This window comes from Phalangium opilio, unplaced genomic scaffold (assembly GCF_054372755.1).
Source record: "Phalangium opilio isolate 3A_F unplaced genomic scaffold, DU_Popi_V2 ptg000079l_1, whole genome shotgun sequence".
In the NCBI taxonomy this organism is placed as follows: Eukaryota; Metazoa; Arthropoda; class Arachnida; order Opiliones; family Phalangiidae; genus Phalangium; species Phalangium opilio.
This window is the reverse complement of record NW_028324187.1, coordinates 3,238,331-3,253,990: the sequence shown is the minus strand read 5'-3', so window position 1 is coordinate 3,253,990 and position 15,660 is coordinate 3,238,331. Positions and strand designations below refer to the sequence as shown.

The 15,660-nt window shown below is 34.6% G+C and overlaps 5 protein-coding genes across 8 annotated transcripts in view; 2 read left to right on the top strand and 3 right to left on the bottom strand.

Moving 5' to 3' along the window:
* Positions 1-15,660, top strand: part of Pur-alpha (Purine-rich binding protein-alpha) — a 59,416-nt gene that overhangs the window by 12,015 nt on the left and 31,741 nt on the right. The gene's annotated exons all lie outside the window — the stretch shown is intronic.
* On the bottom strand, positions 2,721-10,092 carry mmy (UDP-N-acetylglucosamine pyrophosphorylase mmy). 4 transcript variants are annotated; one of them, XM_089845655.1, is made up of 11 exons: positions 9,608-10,091; positions 7,231-7,525; positions 5,787-5,991; positions 5,550-5,725; positions 5,310-5,482; positions 5,043-5,236; positions 4,596-4,730; positions 4,349-4,534; positions 4,019-4,102; positions 3,460-3,532; positions 2,721-3,384 (listed from the first exon to the last, which is right to left on the bottom strand). In XM_089845655.1, exons 2-11 carry the CDS (start codon positions 7,505-7,507, stop codon positions 3,304-3,306), a joined length of 1,584 nt encoding a protein of 527 aa, XP_089701781.1. In that variant the 5' UTR covers positions 7,508-7,525; positions 9,608-10,091; the 3' UTR covers positions 2,721-3,303. The 4 variants fall into 4 exon arrangements, with proteins under 4 accessions (XP_089701781.1, XP_089701782.1, XP_089701784.1 ...); XM_089845656.1 differs by having other exon boundaries at positions 9,933-10,086; XM_089845658.1 differs by lacking the exon at positions 9,608-10,091 and adding an exon at positions 7,944-8,093.
* Positions 10,483-12,634, bottom strand: LOC149654225 (metalloendopeptidase OMA1, mitochondrial-like). Its single transcript, XM_089845660.1, has 8 exons — positions 12,015-12,634; positions 11,722-11,950; positions 11,479-11,652; positions 11,305-11,412; positions 11,111-11,239; positions 10,964-11,038; positions 10,758-10,901; positions 10,483-10,693 (listed from the first exon to the last, which is right to left on the bottom strand). The coding sequence occupies exons 1-8, from the start codon at positions 12,479-12,481 to the stop codon at positions 10,550-10,552; spliced, it is 1,470 nt and encodes a 489-aa protein (XP_089701786.1). The 5' UTR covers positions 12,482-12,634; the 3' UTR covers positions 10,483-10,549.
* LOC149654224 (RNA demethylase ALKBH7, mitochondrial) lies at positions 12,787-13,775 on the top strand. The gene is made up of 4 exons (XM_089845672.1): positions 12,787-13,074; positions 13,134-13,307; positions 13,371-13,495; positions 13,591-13,775. The coding sequence occupies exons 1-4, from the start codon at positions 12,787-12,789 to the stop codon at positions 13,727-13,729; spliced, it is 726 nt and encodes a 241-aa protein (XP_089701798.1). The 3' UTR covers positions 13,730-13,775.
* On the bottom strand, positions 13,576-15,592 carry LOC149654223 (uncharacterized). Its single transcript, XM_089845662.1, has 6 exons — positions 14,910-15,592; positions 14,432-14,841; positions 14,277-14,369; positions 14,060-14,206; positions 13,773-13,993; positions 13,576-13,710 (listed from the first exon to the last, which is right to left on the bottom strand). Exons 1-5 carry the CDS (start codon positions 14,919-14,921, stop codon positions 13,783-13,785), a joined length of 873 nt encoding a protein of 290 aa, XP_089701788.1. The 5' UTR covers positions 14,922-15,592; the 3' UTR covers positions 13,576-13,710; positions 13,773-13,782.

The window sequence follows — 15,660 nt, the reverse complement described above, 5'->3', positions numbered from 1 at the left end:
GCAGTTCTATTTAGTCTCTACTAAGCCTTTGACAGCGCCTCACCAGGTGTCGCTTTACGAGAATCTAACCTGCGTCACTTCATGAAAAGCTCTCAGTAACCGGTGAAAAAACTTATGGAACATATCTTATGATACAAACAAACTACTTTCTCAAATATATATAAGATGAATTTTCATTAAAAGTTTCTGTTTTTATTTCAATGACCAATCCGAAATAATTTTCAAATTTTCATATTAAAGAGATGTGAAATCTTTAAGTGTGTGTTACTTCGGGTTATAAGCTTCCTTCATCCGATACGGTGCAAGGAATTTAACCATGGATTATGTATTGCATACGGAGCGGTTAACCTAATTGCCCGAGACAAATGTCATAATTAAACTTTACCACGAACTAAAGTAAATAATTTTCACGGTGTTTATGAAAAAAGACTAGCTACTTATTTCCCCGCAAAACGTAAATTATTTATAGAATCGAAAAATCGGGGGGTATTTGTAGAAGGAGAGGAAAGGAAAGAGTTGACTCAAAATCAACTGTCGAAAACATTGACATGCAAAGCATCAGGGACAATGTTTCGTTGACTGGGACCGAGTCCAATTTGCGTCATTCATTACGTAAAAATGCTTTTTAAAAGGTATAAGAGATGTAGATGGAAACACGGGCTTGTTATTCGCGAGTAGAAAGGAGAGATAGGCCCGCTATACGGTAGAGGTAATATTAAAAAGGTTCCCAAAATAGTATGTAGGCAAAGGGTTGGTGGCAATGGAGAAAACGCCCACGAAGGTTCAATCGTAATTAGGCCTATTTAACTTTTATGTCCCATTGCAAAAACTGCGTAATAATTATAGGTAATTAAAATCTAATACCGGCGAGAATCGTTACGTACAGCACGTCAAACACAGCTGATTATCGGTTACTAAGGGCAATAAAAACCTTAAACTTAACAAACGATATGTGATAAGATTCCTAAGAATGTAATAATAATATCTAATAAGACAATTGAAAATATCGAAGTACTTGTAAAAGATATGAGATAATTTGTGTTTTGGTCAAGGGTTTACATGGTTTTATCACGTGTTTAGTTCAGAATTTAGCCAGTTTATTTCTTCCCCTATGGAATTCTATTTGTACATTCATGTTTTGATCGCACTTGAGTGATTACTGAACGAATGCACAGGGTTCTATTGTTTGCAAGGAAAACGTGATCTCTTGATTTTTATATTCATGTCGAGTTCTTGGATTTCGTACAGGGGTTGAAGGTTTTAAAGTTACATGGAAACTGAATTTATAAGTCATCATGAGTGGATTTGGTTAAATTGTAGACAGTATACGGGATCTGACTGTTACTTAGCCCATCGGGGTTGGGTTTGTACTATAAGGCCTATGGTAAGGACTGTTTAGGAGTGTAAACTAAACCTTACCTGTAAGGTTTTGTATGGATCCTTTCTCACTAAAACATGTTGGAAATGATAGTTAAAAGGGGTTTTTAATGTATTACTGAAACCCCTCAGTTCTAAACCCATCAATTCATGGCGATCTTGAGCACATTATCCGTTTTGGAAAACGCGACATTGCGTCGACGTTTGGCACCAGAAGGCCGTCATAGGGCCCGGTCGCGTGGCCGACTTATTTAAGCTAAACACTAAAGACTTATTTTAGTATCAAAGGAGAACGGGTCGCGCTACTCTCATTTTAAAATAAAACTAAGAAGTAAGCAAAAATATCTGATAATACTTGAGATTTTACCCAAGGGGAACAAAAGACCGGTACGCCATCTTAAGGATGACAATTAAAGACATAGGTCTTTTGCGTGTTATACCACCTTACAATGTACTTAATTCTTAACGTCTTATCTATTAAATACGAGTGTTTATTAATAGATTAGATTCGTGTTTAACGTATAACTGTAGTCGAAACTTTTTTCAAAGTATTTTTTTTCTGTGTACTTTTGTAATTCGTAAATAAAAATGCTCTGTTTTGAAAAATTCCGCCAAAAACCAAAGATAACTATACTTTCATGGGCCTGCCAGATATATGTAATTTATTTGAAATTCGCGCTAACATTCAGCGGGCTATGCATTCAGGCTCCATAAACTAGCAGAAGACACAGGACGTCATCGATCCGTGACGTAGCCTATTTTTCATCTCTGGAGACTGGAAGTATCCCTCTAAGCAACGCTCTCAGGCATTAGCCGTTCTTCGACGTCCGCAATCCCGCTTTTTTATGTTAGCGTCGATAGTCTTTGTAAAGTCGCCATTTCTCTACGCAGAAAAGCGCGGCAAAATGGTTGCTTCTTTGTTGTTTAACAATTTGTAAAGTATTGAAATAGGCCAATAAATTGTTAATAAAAACATTGCTGGCTGTAGTAAACTACTAAACAAAGGAATTGGTAAATATGACAAGTGAAATATAAATTATAAGTTTAAAGTTTGAGGTTAGAGGCATCCTGGGGTCATAAAAGCGGACCTACTTTAAGCCTAATTCAAACTTGTAATGTGGTTTATTAAGCCTATATCAGACTCCATTGTGAGAACATGACGGCGAAAAACGTGAACAAATTAGGTTCATGGTTAAATAATTAGTTAATTAGGGCATTTATATATCAAGAAACGTCTGAAATAATAAAATAGACGTAAAAATTAATTTCAGGCAAAAGTAATGAACATATATGCATATATATATTAGTCGGCCTAGAATTTCAAAATTTACAAGGTAGAAGGGTGAATTTTAGGTAATATAAGTTTATTTTTAATCCATGGAATTGGTTTTTGACAGGAACTCTTATCCCCGTTTGAATAAAAATTACAAAAATAGTTACAATGCTTTAGAGGGAAAGAAAAATCAAAATGTAGCGAACATTGCCCCTAACCAAAATCAAAACTCTAAAACTTCAACTCAATTTTAAACTTTTTAAACTAAATTTTATCACATTTATCAAACTCTTAAAACTGTCGATAAAAATTGAGAGACGAGTCTCGTACTATAACGTTTAAATAATTTAATTAAGTTAGGGCTTTTTTGATTAAGTGTTATTGAAGGATAAGTGTTAAAAACAATCTTATAAATTAAAGTGTTTAGGTGGAAAAGTTGTTAGTAAAACCAATTTAAAAGGTTTTAGAGTAGAAAGACAGTTTCTGAAAGAATGATTGAGTGAAAAAGTGTTGTTCTTTGTACAGTTGAAACGTAAGGCAGTTAACTTCAGTTTGATCACAAAAAGTTGCGTACTGCTCTTCAAATGTATCGTGCGTTTTGTTTTTTATTTAGTAAAAAGAGTCGTTAAGTTTGTTTTGAAAGTTTTTAAAAGTCAACATCCGTTCTTAATGGATGATTCTGAAAGAACTAGTGGAGGAACAAATTTCTTTCCCGATACCAAACCTTCGAGACCCTGAGAAGTATAAAATTAGTTTGATTAGTCAAACAAAAAACTGATAAAAATAGACAAGGTTGGGTTTTAGCTTACTTCTCCTTCATAAGAAACCAAAGGTGAAATTTCACAGATAACCGGATATTCGTACTTCAAATAGGATTTTTGACTGTCAAATACATCGTAAAATTATTAAAGATTTAGTTATGGAAAAGTTATTAGAGTAACCAAACCACCAAATGGGTATTTAAGACAAACCAGTACATAGATAAACCACCACCAAGGTACACTGTTTTACTGAAAAAGTTGAATCTTAACCACGTTTAAGAGTTTTCATATAATAACCTCGATTCAATTCGAAGTTGTTCAATTGGCCAAAAATATTTACTCAAAGAATTTCAAAGTAAAGATTCTAAGAAGCAATAAGCATCTAATAATATTAAGCATATAAGATAGGTGTTAGTAGTTAGATTTGTAACATTCATAAGTTTACAAGTCCAATGCGAAACATTTTACAAGCGAGAAGTTAGCAATTTGGACAATTTTCTATTACTTTGTGACGAGTTGTTTGTGTAGAGCCTTCGCGAAGATAGGTTTGAAACATGCAAGGGATTTTGAATGAAATGGGATTTCTAAATGAAAACAACAAAAATACCTATCATGGCTTTCAATTGCATGCCCATTGGTCTTAGGAGTGTCATCGTGGGAGCCATTTTGGCCGTTTTGAACTTTAACCGGGCTGTAAAGTGTTATCAATATGCGTATAAAGTGCTGTGACAAATCATTCTTAAAAGTTACAGAACTAAAAAATTGGGGTAAAAATTTCAAAGGGTGCAAAGAAGCATTCAACTGTGTTCAGTCTAATGCATCAACTACATAATGAGACCTACAATTCAGCTCCAATTGTCTACTAGTAGTTCAAAAATTATGCTTTGGGAAAAAAACTGAATTGGTTACGAAGTGACAAGTAAAAAGTTTCTCCTACCTGGGAATTAGAGGAATGGGACTTCCATCTTCATCAACAAACTTTCCACCGGCTTGTAGGACATATCGTTGGTGCAAATTGTACAATGAATGACGAGCGGTTGTCGGGGTGTCCTTTTCAGCACCGTCCGCATTCTTCAGAGGCGAAAATTCATCTTCTCTCAACACTTCCCAAACAGCAAAATTACTAAGAGAAAAACGTTAAAAACGATACAAAATGTTACATGAAAAAAATAGATGTTATTTACTCTGAAAATTCGAAAACATCGAAGACAAATTTCTCCAGTTTGATTCCATTTGGTTTTTCAGGTTTAACCTGTACTCCGTCATCGTTGTAATAAGGGATCTTCTTTTTGGCAATATGGTGCTTACGTTCGGTTCCTCTGAAAGGTGACAAAACATTTGGGGGTGAAAAGTTTTAATCTTATCACAGTGCAAGTAATGTTATTTGAATATAAAACCTATCGATAAATTGAAGCCATAATAAAGAAACCTTTCCAAATTGTTTGGCAAATACAACATAATCAAATGCCGTGATAATGATACGAAAATTTAAATACTCTGGTTTCTAAGGAATGCGTTACAATATAAATAGATTTGAAGTTATTCTCAAATGATAAGGCCTCTCTAGACCGGACTTAAGATTAGATTGCGTAAAGTACACTCGAAAAAAGACGCGAATTGATGGAACTTACTGAACAACAAGCTTCAAGAAATCGAGTGAGAAAAAGTGATTGCATATATTTCCAGCACTGAATGTAAGGCGTCCATCCGGGTTGCGTTTTTGAGCCGTATTTAACGATATCTCGCTGTATTCCACCACTTGATATTTGCCACTAACTTTGCAAACAACTCCAACAGCTTCGGTTGGAAACGCTTTCTCGACAACCTTTCCATAGGAGACGAATTTGATTAGTCTCAAGTGCTAATATTGAGAAAATGGATATAAACAGTTTTCAAACCTTGGCAGCGCACGTGGCTTTTTTCGTCAAACAATAACCAATAAATACAGGATCAGCCATCTTGACCAAAATATTGTCTACACAGTAGACATGAACGTATTTGACTCCTCGACTTTCCATGTCGGCTATGATTCCTTTACGTTCCAAAACTCCATACAAACCACCGTTGCCATCTACAAACAAATATTTCTTAGCTATGAAGCTTTTAATTCAGTTGTGGTAATTGCAATTGCAACAAACCTGGAGCCTTAGCAATTTTGTACGGAGTTTCCAAGATAATCTTCCCGTTGAATTCGAAACAAGGCATCATGCTCTGTTCAAAAACCTTCAAGTTTTTTCCGTTCATTCCAAAATAGTTATGATTTTGAAAGAATTCAATTGTTGGTTCCATTGTTTGTTCGCTCGTCATTATGTACCTATTTAGTGGAAATCTTACATAAACACTCACAATTAATAAAAATATTTTATTGAAATTACCATGGAATTGTTCCCTTTTTTCCAGTAAAATCATAGGCTATATGTTCAAGCTTTTGAATTCTTTCGCATTGTATTTGATATAGTGTCTTATGGGATGGTAGATTGACATCGTACATCCCCTTTGGGTTAGTAACCCCTAACCTGGTGCCTTGACCACCCGCTAGCAGCAAAACCGCCACGTGCCCATTGGAAATTTCCTTTAAACCTGAAATTAATTAAGTTTCGTTGTCAGTGTTAAACCGGAATACATAAAACACTAATGACCTTCAATATGGATAAATAAAAAGTAAATCTATCAATTTTCGCCCCGGGGGCTGTCATATATTCCAGTCAACCTTGAGGTAAATTTAGTCTAGTAAATCTCACATTTCAAGATTTTCAAGATCAAAATCTTGGCGCTTTAAATTCGACACACCTTTGAATTCCAAAACTTTTTACCCTGATTTAAATGATTATCTGATGTTAATTATTCATAAATTAAAATTGGGTGTGATAGTCACATTATGCTTAATGCCAAATCCGTAAACATTATCTGTGACATTGGAAATTTTAGTTTTGTTTTGTTTTACATAGATAAAGGGTAGAGTATTTTATTTTTGATGAGATATAATTAACTATTTTAGATTGTGATGCAAAACTATATCGTACTTGCCAACGAGAGAATTTGACATTTATAATGATTATTTATAAGTACTCGCAAGGTTTTTTATCTGAATTACATTTTTAGGAGCTTACTGCAATGGTAGCAAAGGTCACAATATCAAATCGTATTACGAAATCATATCCTTTAATCCTTTCATTTGAGTGTCGAAATATTTATTGCACTGGGAAAATGTTCTACGTTTTTCTAAAAACTATACGAGACCTATTTAAAACATTTTCTAAGAATTTTTCGAATTACTATAAATTTTGACTTCAAACCCCGGAAATTTAGAAATACAATAAAATTAGTGTCAGTTTTTCAGCCTGGTACATTGCACATAATATCTAAAAGGGGCCAGAAATTTTTGAAATTTAATTCCCATAGAAAACTCTGTTATTTTCCCACAAACTAATATCTTAAGACCTAAAACTTAATAGGGCAGTAATATTTACTGTAAACCTTTCATAAACACTGCATCTTTCAAAAGTCAAAAACCACTCAAAAAGTTTAATACTTTAATTTTCCCGCAAAACCAGTCAATGTAAAATAAATATTAAACTGCCATTATTATAACTGGTATAAAAAACATTTCAAGTCTAATGGACTGGAAAAATATTTTCCCGCTAAACGTGTTTTAGCTGCCAATAGACTAGACAACGTAACCTCGGTGTTAGAAAAAAATGGTCAGTTTGTTCCGGTTTCATTAGCTTTACAAATTTACGCGGTCAAACTGAAATTAAGCCTAATATCGTCCGAAATTTGCGGTATAATAAATAAATAATAAAACAAAATAATATTTACCCAACTCCCTATAGGCTTGTAGTTCATTTGGACTGGTTCTGGACACACTTCCATGTAATTCGGGTGGAATGGGTTGAAGTAGACTGTCAATTTTTTCATCCGATTCTTTAGCCTGGTCCGTACATTGTTTGAAAATCTTGGTCACTCTCGCTACGTCAATGCTCTTGATATCATTGTAAAGTTGAACTTGTTGGTCATTTGTCAACTGTCCCCAAAATTTCAGTAAATGCTCTTGACCATATTGAGCCAAATGAGATCGTAGACTTTCAACATCCATTTTCCGTCAGACACCAAGCTAAATGATGATTTTGAAAAAAGATTGAATTTTTATTACGTCGCGACAACTATTGCAATAACGCTAATCTAAACCGATTGCAAATGTTTCAAATTCCTAGGATATGACAATATACCTGCGACTTACGTTGTGAATTATTTAGATATAAGTGAAAGGTTTAACAACAGGACCCTAAGCTTTATTTATCTTCTGACAGTCTAACCCTGGGATCGCTATCTCTTTCTTTTTTTGTCTTCCCCCGGAACAATTCAACTGATATGAGTATGAGAATATTTTTATCGCAATCATTAAATGCTACGCTATCAAACGCAAACTTAGGGTGGGTAAATTAATAAATTAAATCTCACTAATTTCAAGGTAATTAATCGAATAAAATGAAATTGACGTTGGTTTAGCCTTAACACGCCTTATGTCTTACTTTTAACGAAGATAGCAAACGTTCAATTAAAATCTCTCAACCGACAACGCGAAATGAAATGAGACCCCAGGCGCAAATAAACTCCTTTATAAAAATTAAAAGTTGAAAACCGAGAAAGTCGAGTCAACTTTTTTGGGGTTTAAAGTGGCTTAACCAATCCCGTTATTCCTATAGCTGAGATTTGGTGAAAAATATTTCAACTTTTTCCAAATGGGTGGGGGAAGTTAAAATTGAAACTGAAAAAACAAAACTATACTTGCTTAGCCACGTGTCTAATGATACTCGCTAGTTAGATTTTTAAAAAATTTGTAAAGGAATTTTATGTATGCCATGACCCAATTCTTTGAGAACCTAAGAACAAGTTAAAAAGTTTTTTAGGTATTTTAAATGTTTATCCGAACCAGTCTAGCAGGTAAATTGGTTGTTGAAAGTGGATCACTTTCATGGTGGGGTTGACTATGACGTTTTTGTTCGGAGGGAATGAGAATGAGACTCGCTTTCTAATAATTAAACCTTTAAGGGTTTAAAAAATATGGTAACTCCCTTTGGGTGCCCCATTGTTTACAACTCGATGTATTGATAAGAAAATTCCACTGCCTTCAGGGGGTACAATTACCGATGCCTCTAAAATGTTTGTTCTTGTATAAAAAAAATTCATAGTAGTTTTTTATTTCTCCTAATTTTTGAAATAGGATCGATGTTACAGTAAATATGTTTAACCACGTTTGAATTCCGAGAAAGGTCAAACTCCAACTTAGTTATAATGAAATGGAATTATTTTTTTTTTGACTGATTCAGCATATATGAGATAAATATTAATATGAATTAATAGGAAAATAGCCTATATTTATGTGATACATTTTTTTAATGATTCATAAAAGCATGTAAATTTCCGACTTTTTTAACATTTCACAGTCTGTTGTTGGCGGGAATTTAGAGTGGTTAGTGAGATAAACGTATGAGTGATAAACGTATCGTAATTGGGGGGGGGGGGGGTTCTAACGTGAACTGTATAGGACCCGTAAAGATCTTATAGTTAATATATTAAATACTTCTATGGTTATGGGCACGCGTTAAATCAACGATGATTAAATTTGTAGTGAAAATAACGTGTCAAAATATAAAATCAAGGATGATATATTGACGAATATTGTCAAAATATTACTACATTAATACGTAGGAAGTTTTTGCAAATCATTATATTTTTATTATCAGTGGCTTATGACCAATATATGGGTTACTCCTTCCTGGTTTGTTTAAATATAGGCAATATTGTACGGGAATTAACGCAACTATATTGAAGCCCGCTTTCCAATAAAATAGGTGTACTACTCGAAGGTTATCAAATTCACGCTCTGTAGGCCTATAATCCATTTCCAATTTCAGAATTATTGTGATGTTATAATTAATCAATTTGGATGCATTTTGAACAGCGTATTTAAAATAGACGTCATTCTATAATTTTTATGACAAATTTTATATTGTCTACTTAATTATGGCAACCAGTTGACATAAATATCTCTGCTGATAATTGATAAATAGTCATACGCGATTTAGAAATTCTTAGTTATATTTTTTAATCTAGATTATACAGACGTTTCCAAATTATACTATTATTAAAAAAAACATTGGAAATTTAATAGGTAAGAATTTATTTTTCTTACCATTCAACTTGCGTCGAACTGTTCGCTTTACAAGAATTTTCCCGAAAATGTATTTTTTTTTTAACGTTTTAGAATAGTAAGCAAACTTGACATTGTAGGAAGAATTCACGTCAAACCCCGGGGTTTCTTTAATACACCTTGAAAATCATTCGTGGCTTATACAGTGTTGATGCATAGGACACACACGACGAAGAGGGTGTAACGGGCCCTAATAGAGTGCTACTGTCCAAGAGGGCATACCTATTTGATCAACTCCCCACTGAGCTTTCTTTACACGTCTTTCAAGGCGCAAAAGGGGTGGATTTTGTGGCAAAAAATTACTAACCTATCTCTAAAGCATCCCCCAGAAGATGTTACAACGTGTACAATTCCTTTCCACAGCCAAAATACCCGAAACGGTGACGAAGTTGTTCTCTCCCTATTAAACCCCCTGCCTTGACATTCAGCCATTTGTATCGTTCTGAATAGCTTGATGGAAATGGATTTATTGATTGCCCCTGAGATGGTAGATGGCTCTGCGTGTGGTTTTAACCTAGTTTTAGCTTCGCCTGAAAATATGGAAAGGGTACTCGAATCGAAGCTGTTGTAGTGATTGGCAGCCTTAACCAGAACACACGTATGGGCAATTGTGCATTAGTTTTTGGCAATACTATTCTACCCTGATCATTTTGAATTTTTACGTTGATCCTTCGAAAGAACAACCACTTTTTGCTTTATACCTGTGAAAGCCTCTAAAGGTTGCAAACCGTAAAGGTATCGGGCCTGTTTCACTCAAGATCACTTTGAAATGAAGGCAGTGTTGAATGTTAATCTACTGGCTTTATTGTAACGACCAAAATTACCGAATAAAAAATATTTGAAATAAGAACAGTTCATAGTTTTTAAAACAACTGAATATATATTTTTCTACTTTTTATAAAACTATATAATTATCACATATCGTCATTTAGGCACAATGTGGATGAATCTATTTTCAGATTGAATTTGCTTTTGCAATTCTTGCTTCACTTTAATTAAGTCAATTAGTTTTCTTGGGTCTTGACCTGGAAGATCCGTGCAGCCACATTGCTTTCTGATTGCCAAAGCCTATTTGAAGAGGTTTAAAATATTTTTCAGTGGTCCATACTTTGATGTTTCAATAAATATATACTTCTTCCATTAATGAATCCAAATGATTAGAACGATTACTATGGCTAGGATGTGTTGAGAGCCATTCAATGTTTTCCTCATCATCATCGTTTTTAATGCTCATTCTAGCCCAAAATGCGCTACTTTCTCGAACATCAAAGCAAGCCTGTGAATGCACATTGCAAAATTTCATTATACAGAACAGAGTTGGAAGTTTTCTCTATTTACTTTTGCAGCCAATGCTAATCCAACTTCATCAGCTTCAGTTTCTAATTTCCTTGAAAAGGGAAGATTTAGCCAAATCTAAAACCAAAAATAAAATAATTACATTAACATTTTGAGAGAAAGCAGAATTTTTTTCGGTGGAAATCATACATCAACTACTTTATGGAAAAACCATTGTGATATTATGGCCACACCATCTGTGGGTAAGAAAGCCCATAGTGCTGCCAAGATTGCTACAACCATGAAATCAATCAAATGGGCAAAACTCAAATTCTCAGCCTATTGATGAAGTGAAAGTAATTAACAACATCATTGTGTACAATTGTATTATAAAAATTATGTACAGCGTGTCCAAGTATGCAATGAGCCAATTCATGGGCCATGATTACTGCTAATTGATCATCATTTTTGCAAGCATTTAGTATCCCTTCAAAAACGAATATTTGTCCTTGCTACAAATTTAATTCGTGTTGTTATCATTAAGTTTATTCTCATGTGAAACAATAAAATAAAAATACCGGTAGAACAAAGGCGTTTTCTTCTTCATTTTTCAATACAGCTATGGAGAATTTTTTGCCTTTTATGCATTCCATTTCAGATATTGGTTTAAGAAGTCTTTCAGTTACTCTAGATACTCTCTTGTAGTGTGGATGAGATGTTGGCAGGAACTGATTCTTGTACAGTTCACATTGCTGTTTTGTAAATGTAATTTTTAAATATGAGCTTTAATAAAAGTTTTTAGTTCATTTTAAATATTGTACCATTTGAAACTCAAAATCAGCTATTTCATCAAATTGCGATTGTGTAAAGGCTATGAACCTTCTTCTACCAATGAATGGTACTTCATGAACGTGGCTTTCATAGTACGCGACAAATAACAGTGTTGACAGTACTACAAAAGCTATGACTTTTCCATTGTTTGTGCGAATCATGTCGATGAAGTAACCTTTTTTATTGGGTGGCAATGCGTGCCACCATTTTCTGAATCCCCTGCACAAATTCAACAAGTTTCATTTTAGCAGCTGAACTTGCAAGGAAGACAAAATATTACTACCTTCCTGTGATGATTGCCAACATTTTTGCAGCGGTTTTAGCTATCATAAAAATAACAGGCGGTACCATGCGAACTGGACTTGTGTGAAATAAGTTCACGGATATTATTTTAGGGAATTGGTTTTTTGAAGGACCAAAAAGAGGTTGCATTTCGGTGTAGTACATATGAGGATTTTGTCTAATGTAACGCACATTATACAAGGACGTACTACTACTAGACCTGGTTCCTATAGGCGATTTAAAGGATATATTTGTTTTGCTTGTTCGAGTGAAAACACTTTGCACGATTAAATGTTTCTTTCCACGTTTACAACAAGCCAAAGCGAAATTTGCAGACGGTGGGGCGATTTTTGGCGTGGATAAATTAAATTTTGAGTTATTTACGAAACCTCGCGTACTTGCGAATGAAGAAAATTGTTTCGGTATCTCCACACCGCATATTGATCTTATTACGTAGGTGAAATTCATAGTTTTCAAAACTTGGCGCTACAACATAATAATTTTCATGGATGTACCATGATTTGTGCGCCCACATCAACGCACATTTCCAAATTTATCTCAAGTTGTAAAACCACAAGTATTATCATACTCAACCACCTTTAAATGGGTCACTCATAAACAGCAGACGAAGTTTTTATCGATAAGCGAGTGCTGCTGCCTACTGGGTTTCGTTGTTTTCAATGTCGTGTGTTTTTTGAAATTCAATATTGTTGCGGTAGCACGTTCTTAAGATTGTTTTGAATTTTGAGGTCATTGACGTGAAACGCTAAAGAATGTTGACCTATGCCATCGTTAGAGGGGCTAAACTTTCAAGAAATGTTATGCAAAGAAACTGTACTATGAAAAATCACCGACACAGTTCACAACTGAGCAATACGTCCTTAAAGTCATCGGAGATTTCTCAATACTTAAGCTCAGATGATGAGAAAATCCTAAAAGAAATATCACAACACATGAAAGTTTATGAAAATTTCATAACTGTGAACGAAGAAGAATCACTTTTGCAGGAAATTGAGCCATACATTAAAAGGACACGTTACCAATATGATCATTGGGATGATGTAAGACATGATAACTATATACATGAGATTGAGCTTAAATACATCTGATTATAATTAAGGCAATTCATGGGTATCGGGAAACTGAAAAGAGCAATTGGAATGAGAGTAACATGAAAATAATAGATCGTGTACGATTACTGGCATTTACGTCCAATGTCAAGCCATTACAGCACGTTCATGTTTTAGATTTGGCCAAAAATGGGTTCATAAAACCTCATATTGATAGCACGAGGGTAGGCTACTTTTTCCATTCTCTTCAATTGGTCACTGTTGATTAATTCTCTAAAATAACTCAGTTTTGTGGCAATACCATCACTGGTCTAAGTTTGCTCTCTGACTCTGTTATGAGATTAGTTCATGATAAAAATAAGTCAATCATAATAGACGTACTACTCAAACAGAGATCATTATATATAATGTCGTAAGTATATTTTAATATAATCCAAAAACTTCATTACATGGGTTTCATTTAAAACATTAAAATCATAAATAAAACTTCTTTTGGTGCCAATGAAGTGATCTTGCCAGATATGATTACACCCATGAAATCCTGGAGGACTCAAAATCATTCTTCCAAAATCAGCACATACCAAGAGACAGGAGGATATCTGTAATTTGTAGAAATGAACCTGTTGACTTAGAAGTTGATAAATAATGTGTTAGATATATGGCTGTTTTAAAAAATAAAATGTACATACCTTTGTCTTGTTACTTTCTTCCAAATCGGTTGAAAAATGGTGATGCTTTTAATGGCACCGTTGTCTGACATTGACAACAACATACGTATTCGAAAGTGTCAAAAAATGGACCCAGTTGAGGGGAAGTGGGATCCCATGCGAGTAGAGTGTGGTAGCACGTTTTGGGTTTGCAAGGAACAATTGGGGCATAACCTAACATGCTACAAAAAACAGGAGGGCGACTAGAACAAAAATAAATAAAATAATTTTAAAAACAATAAAAGTTGGTTTTTTTTCGCCTGTATTACCGGCAGATTGATTCCGAGTAACATTGTTGTAGATTAGGTGGATCTTGAACAATGAACCTCATTTCACCTTTGGTATTATACATGTGGTATGGAATTCTTGTGACTTGAATTGGACCTAAACATTGTTGTTGAAGTCCCGAAAAATTTCTGAAGTAAAAGAAAAATTACGCTGTATTATATGTCATTCATTTGAAATGTCGATGGTAAAACTTCATACATTTGATATCCACCGTGAGCTTCAGTATGTTTACAAGTTTGCGCCGGACCTTCCATTTCTGGTATGTAAGGCGAATATTGTTGTAGCTCCAAACTGCGATAAAAGGTCAAATTGATCACTTGTTTTCAAAATCCAAGTCACATTAAAAAACTTACTATTTACGGAGATAAAATTCAGATTTGGTATAACAGTGCAAGATATCTTCTCCATAAAGGACATTGCAAGCCCCTTTGTTGTACGGTGTCGCTTGACCTGAAACTGGAGGGTAAACTCCACCACCTGCTCCGCTATGTGGTCTACCAGCATGTCCTCCACCAAATCCAGTGCCTACTTCACCACCAGGGTAAGGATAACCCGATACACCAGGACGCGGTTGTCTACCAGGGTATATACTACTTGATCCAAGATAGCTCGTGTCATATCCTCCACCGAATGCGTGCTTTGGTGACAATTCCTCCTCCACTTCCTCCTTGAATTTTTTCGATTTTGACTGAGAATGTACGATATCTTCCATTTCATCCGATGTTGCCACTACCAGAGTTGTAAAGAGAACGAGGCTTCCAACCTGCGAAATATGTCCATGTAGTTCCCGAAGTAATATTCATTACTGCGCCTAAAATTTTCCGTTCATACCTGCCAAATCATTTTAACAGCAAATTTTTTACTCGACTGTCCGAAAGATTAACCAGAAGATTTATGATGCTGTTGTGGCTTCTCACTCGATATTTAACAAAATGTGATGAAGGACAATATTTTAGCCATGATTGTACTTGGTTATTACAACTTTCCCCTTTTTCATGACCCAAATATAAGCTATAACCATGGGAAGTTTCATCAAGACAATGTTGATTTTTTAGTAAACTATATGGAATATTCAAACATATGCGCACACCCAAAACAAAATGATATACACCTCCCGTTTTGTTCCTCGTATCAATAGTTATTGTATATTTGTATTCGACCACAATGGCTTGCAAATTGATTAACAATGTGGCAGGAAGTTTATGGATGAACAAAATGATCTCTATAGACACCACGTATCCCCTTTAGTTTCAGTGAATGACATTTTTTGTATATTATCCTAGACCTAGTTTGAAATAATCACCACTGTTCGTAATGAATGAGGTGGTGCATGGACAAACTTGACGGTTAATTTTTCATAAAATGTGATGACCACCATTGAATTAAGTGACCCTGCATAGCGTTACCCTTCGAATAGTAATTGTTCAAAGTAATAATTTAAAATTTGCTAATTTTTAACTTCTGTTATGTAACGATATATTTCACTTCAACGTACATCCCAAAGATCGCCTACAAATTTTAATTTTTGGCCCAAAAACGCGACTATAAGAAAAATGTTATATTCACCTGAACTGTGAGTCCT